Here is a 6411-nt window from a genome sequence, read left to right as displayed (position 1 = left end):
GCTACAGCAGACGTCCACAACTGCCAGACATCGGAGCTCCCATTCAATGAGATCATAGAATAAAATATCGCCTATCTCTAGCTAGCTATTAGACTTCACATAATCTCTTTCTAAATACCGTGATATGGACGAAAGAAAAATAGCCACATCCTACCGGAAAACCAAAAACGTTCTACGCCCATGGCATTGGCATAGCATTTTATAGGCCTTACATACATTCATGATCATCAGAAGGATGGATCCCCAATTACTTTGTTGAACTCTGGTGACTTTTTTCCTGCTGGCATCACCTTAAAATCGACATTTGTGGGTTTTTTGAGAGGGAAATGATTTGACAAATGCTGGATGGTTTTCCAATGGATGCAATTTTGGTCAAGACATTTATGCTCCCCTTAGGATGAATTGTAATACATATTTATTGCTACATTTTAATTTGACCAATACTCTGGTTATGACAAAATCTAATGACATTTCCATAAGCATCAAGTTATACAATATGCAATTTCAAATTATGCAAAATGCAGCCTTTGTTCCAGGGCTGAGCTGTTAAGTTTTACCGGTTGCCGAAAGTCATCTAATCCAAGTTATGTCTCAGGCTTATTGATACAACCAGTAAATACATCAATCAATGGGTGTTATAGAACAGTACAGTCGCACTCCGAGACCTTTAGTTAGATCGATTAAAAGTTCATGAGTTCATTTCACATTAAAGGCCTACTTCACCGGTTGGAATATGGAGGTGTATTGAACTCGGAGATCCTATGAAGTATAAATGTGCAAAAAAAATTGAAATCGGATCAACCTAGCCTGAGAAAAGGCAGAAAGAGTGTGTTATGGTCTCACTGTCTAACCCTACATTTCTCTTTCTGTGACATCACATTCTCTTTCTGCCTTTTTTCAGGCTAGGATGATCCGATTTCAATTTTTTTTTGCACATTTATACTTCATAGGATCTCCGAGTTCAATACACCTTCATATTCCAACCGGTGAAGTAGGCCTTTAACATATTATCAGTATTATGAATGGGCTAATATTTATACCACATTTTGCAACTTTCGACTGTGAGATTGAAAGTCAAGTTGGGCTCCTTTCGATCAGATTGTTGAAAAGTCGACTATTCGGAGTTATAGTGAAAACTGTTATGGAAGCAAAAAAGATAAAAATCGCAACAATTGCTCTGAGAAAAGTGTGTTTTTGCCTGTATGGTCTCAGCTTTAGCAGATAATTTAATTGGAAATGTACAGTATATATTTTGACTTTTATTGTATTATATTTCACAACAGTAGTTCTACTGTGCTAAAGGCTGTATTGTAAGAGTCTGGACTAACAATGCAATGGCATAACAAAGACAAAATCTCAGGCAATCCCTGTTGTATTCCCCAACAAAGACAGTGTAATAAATGACCAAACGAATACAGTCTGAGCCCTTTTTAAGTGTCTTAACACATGCCTATGACTTAGATTAGGTAACTCCCATCTCATTTCATGTAGTCAGCTAATGAACCAGACCTCAAATGACAGAATGAATGAATTCAGTAATAATTCTGCATTTTCTAACGTGATGTAACTGTTGTCTGAGTGATTCTGACTGTAGCAGCATGTGGAGTATCTGAGGTCCGTGAAGAAAATACATTTTAATCAACACTGAATGTTTTTTTAAATGCTTCAAGATACTGTGCAGGAATTTCCACCACGTTGCAGTCGACTTGATGTACTGTTTACTACTGTTGGAAAAGGAATTATTGGTTTTTCAAGAAAATTTTTCAAGCTTAAAACGAAGTAATCAAACTTGTGCTAATTCACAAGTCAGTTGAATTTTACAGTACCATGAGTTCACTGGACTAACCCCACCCTGATCAGGAATTGAACATTGGTTTTTTTTTCCATACCAAAATCAGTGTTGTTACCTACTGAGCTATCTAGCTATATAGTTTTAGATGTGTTAATCAACGTATACTTAGACCTTTCACTGATACAACTACGGGTGTCCCTGACTTAGAATTAACATAGTCCATTTGTTGATTTGGCTTGAATGGTCAAGACATGCCTATAGTCGACTGATTGTCGAATCATGCTTTTTCTCTGCTCAGCTACATATTCTCAGACTACCAATGGTTGTTTATTAACTGGCTGTCTCATTGTTTTCCTATGGAGGAAGGGACAGTGATGGATTGTGATTAATTGAGAATGGGATAAACCCTTTCGTGCATTTCCGTGTAAAATCAGACATTCGGCAGCACCCCCTTTTTTTTTTTTTTTTTTTTTTTTTTTTAACCTTTATTTATACAGGTAAATCCCATTGAGACCGAAGACTCTTTTGCAAGGGAGACCTGTTTTCCTTTCCCACGTTACCATTCACACACACATTCATACACCGATAGCAGCAGGCTAACTCGACATTCACACGAGGCAAGGTGGGTGAAGTGTCTTGCCCAAGGACACAACAACCATGACACAGGTGGCCATAAAGTCGTAATAGAATGATCCTTGTGTCATAACCACATTTAGCAACTATTTTGACATTGTCAGTCGAATCGTCAAATAGTCAACTATTCTAGATAAAACAATAAACAAATATATACTTTTATTCTAGCCTACTCCACCACAGCCTCTGACCAAAAGGAATTTAGTAAAATCCATTATCAGAGATGGTTTATATGTAAAGCGGAGATATTTCTTAATTTGCTTTTTGGAGTACAGGTATGTAGCGTACCTTAGTTATCCTTGTTTTAAAGTGGCACACACACAAACACACACACACACACACACACACACACACACACACACACACACACACACACACACACACACACACACACACACACACACACACACATACACTTGTTTTAAAGTGGCACATCAACAGAAGAAAGAAAGGCACTAGCCAAGGAAAGGCCATCACTGTGTGTTGTGTATCTCCAGGCAACTTCCCTATTGTGATTAGATGTAGGCCTACTGACACACACAGTCCGCAAAGTAGCAGGAAAAGAAAATCATACATGGTAAACATTCCCAGATTGCCATCTTTAAAAATAGACCTCTAGACCTCGCGAAGCACGCATAAGAAAACCAAACGGAAGACAAAATATGACTCGAAACATGTGAATTAAATTACCATAACGGAAAAAAATAAAAGCTGGCAACATAACATAGGGCTTTTTTCCCCCCTTGTCTCTCTTTCCCTTGTTTTTAACATCATGTATTTACATTAGATGTTACAGTAGGAAGAGGTTGGAGATTTCCAGTCATCACCCAATTATTTTAATACATGGAAGACTCCAAAACAATAACCGCACGGAGGGGAAATAAAGGCGGAAAATTGACTAAAAAAGACCGGTTTTGGTGAATGGTGTTTCTTATGTAAAAGGGCAACAGAGAAACAGCCCTATGGGAGTTTTCTGAGTGATCTTTAAAGAAGATGCAACATCAAAGCATTCCTCAATTAAAGAGATTTTGTGTTGATTGTATTTATGTTGTAATATATATATCGAGATTTGTACGGGATCTTTTGCTCGTTTGGGTCACATTTTTCCTTTTCCAACAATGGAAATATTCGCATGCAGTTTGTCAATCAGAAGAAAGAGTCAATGAAAAAGAGATGTTACTAGAATACTGTCTGTAGTTAGTTATCCAATTCTCCTCTGTAGTACATATTTAAAAATTAACACATATATATATAACACCAGTTTATATCTTGGTATTTCTGGTTAGATGCTACATTAATTTGGCTTAGTTTACCTTTACTCTGCTGAATTGAAGTTTAATCTATTTTAATCTAATAAATATACGCACTATTCTGTGACTGTAAGATTGAAAACCATGTCTAGCTTTCCAAACCTAAATCCCCCCAAAAAAGTTACTATTACTCATTCACTCGTCTTACATCAAGTCAAATAATTTCTATATTAGTAGCCAAATATCACATATAATATTTTTTCTTGGGTGGATTTATACGTCACCCTATTAACAAACTATACAGTGAGGTTACTTTCAAAGCCAAACGTAGAATTTAAAGATTCCTATCTTTGGCGCCGCCAGAGGAAGTTTCAAAAATAGACAGACAACAATGTTATCTAAGAACACATACAGTACAACTCCTACATATAGATTTTTTAACATAAATGCTTGGAGTTAATGTGTTGGCAATGCCTGATATTAACCAAGTCACACTGATTAATAAAATATCTAACAATTTTTTGCTATCTTCCCCCAAATAATACTTTATTACAGGGTCCTTTATACAGTATCACCTTATTATCAAACTATGCAATGAGGTAATGTTTAAAGCAACATGTAGAATTGAAATATTTCCTGGGTTGGCGCCCAAAAGTTTTATAATCAAAAAAGACATACACATACAAATCCTGCATATAGTGTCTTTAACATCAAGTCAATGTGTTGACAATGCCTGATATTTAACAAGGTCACCCTAATGAATACAATCTCTAACCATGTTTTGCTGTCTTTCCCCTACAGACTCTGGGATGATGCATAAACTATACACATCGGTGAAAACCACCGAAGACCCCGATGGCCTGAAGACTGAGACTGAGAATGGACCTCAGCTAAGGAAACGCCGCTACATACGCAAAGAAGGCCACTCTAGCGTCGTGTTTCGCCACGTGCCCGAGGAATGGCTTCTCTTTGTCACTGATATCTTCACTACTCTGGTCGAGATCAGATGGCGAATGATGTTCCTGAACTTTGCCCTTTCCTACATCCTATCCTGGCTGTTTTTCGGGATCCTGTATTGGGTGATCGCTCTCGCAAACGGAGACCTCCAAAACGTCGCGAACGAACCGTGCATGTACGAGGTCCGCAGCTTCACCGCCGCCTTCTTATTCTCCCTGGAAACCCAAACTACCATCGGCTACGGATTCCGAGGCATGTCCGAGAACTGCATGGTCGCTATAATCGTGGTCACCGTCCAAGATGTCATGAGCTGCTTCATCGATACGTTTGTCATCGGGATTGTCGTCGCCAAAATGGCCTCGGCGCGAAAGAGGGCTCAGACTGTGGGCTTCAGTAACAGCGCGGTCATCAATCTACGGGACGGTTTCTTGTGCCTTTCCTGGAGGGTCGGGGACTTCCGGAAGCACCACCTTGTAGAGGGGACCGCTCGGGCTCAGTTGGTCCGCTCGACGGTGCACGCGACTGGGAGGGTGGACATGACTTACGAGGATCTTCTCATCAAGCAAAGGGAAGTGATTCTGGTCACACCCACCACCATCTTCCATCGGATCGAGCCGGGCAGCCCTTTGTACAGCATGAGCTTGGTAGATCTGCGGAAATCCGATTTTGAGTTGGTGGTGACTTTTACCTACACGGATGATTCCACGGGTATGCTACATCAAACCCGGACATCCTACACCCCGGCTGAGATTCTTTGGGGGCAGCTCTTTCAGGAGATGATCAGGGTGGGCAGAAGGCACTACAGGGTGGATTACTGCCTGTTCAATCACACCGCTAAGGTCCTAGTGCCCGAGGTTAGCGCAGAGGACTACGAGATCAAGAAGCAGATGCGACCCTCTCCGCGACATACCCCGAGACATTCTCCACGAATTTCGCCCAGATCGTCCCCGCGCCCGTCCCCGAGGTTACAGCGACATCACAATCACCAGGACAACCATCTGAAACCGCCAGTGGTCACCGTGGAACTGGTGAATGAGAGTTTCCTAAAGCCGGAGGAACTGACATCTGTGGCGGACGATAAACATCAAGACACTTTGACTGTACCAAAAGACCTCACAAGCTCAGAGATATAAACGCACGAGTTGGGATGTTTGAAGGGGCCGGACATTGTGCTAATACTTCAAAGAAAACGATGACCTAAGAGGCAACATTGAGGATGTAGGAATGTTTAAAGTTGGGTTGTGTTTTTGAGCATGTGATTTGTTTTGAAAGTGACGATTCAGACGAAATCTGTCTTGTAAGTATCAAAGACTCAAGCTTTTTAGACTTGGAAGATGGCAGAGATCCATTGCAATGAGTCGAATAGATAGGCTACATGTAGGCTTCTGAAGGGATCCTTGTTTTGGTTTTTGACCATTGCCTTGCAGATGGTAGAGGCCTCTCTTGTGTAAGGGTGCACTCACTCTTGGACCAGTTGCACCGTACCGCGCCAGAGCACGAATGACCCCCCTCCCCAGTCCCAAGGGACCAAGAAATGGTACCGTGTTCGAGCACACTATGGAGCACTCTGGTTGACACTGGTCAAACAAACTAGACTTTAGGAATCAAGCGTGCTTGGGCACTGTATGGGTTGCCTAGTGTGATTGTGCCCTAAGGCTACATTAAAAACTACTACAACTAATAATCTAGGGCGACACAAAAATGGTTTCAGCTGAGGCAGATAGGAATGTCATTCCTTTTCCAGGTAGTTGGTCATTAACCAAAGTATTGGACATAATT

General features: G+C 40.7%; 1 protein-coding gene across 1 annotated transcript in view; it reads left to right on the top strand.

Annotated features, from left to right (window-relative positions):
* Positions 1-5765, top strand: part of kcnj16a (potassium inwardly rectifying channel subfamily J member 16a) — a gene marked incomplete at its 3' end in the record, with an annotated part of 11694 nt that extends 5929 nt beyond the window's left edge. The window contains exon 2 of the mRNA XM_080048626.1: positions 4477-5765. Coding sequence (XP_079904752.1) covers positions 4485-5765 — 1281 coding nt within the window. The 5' untranslated portion in view covers positions 4477-4484. The remainder of the gene's footprint in view (positions 1-4476) is intronic.
* Between the last annotated feature and the right edge of the window lie 646 nt (positions 5766-6411).

The sequence above is a fragment of the Ammodytes marinus genome (genome assembly GCF_949987685.1).
Source record: "Ammodytes marinus genome assembly, chromosome: 20".
In the NCBI taxonomy this organism is placed as follows: domain Eukaryota; kingdom Metazoa; phylum Chordata; class Actinopteri; order Uranoscopiformes; family Ammodytidae; genus Ammodytes; species Ammodytes marinus.
Note: the sequence above shows the minus strand (reverse complement) of the source record. Positions and strands in the feature narration are given on the sequence as shown.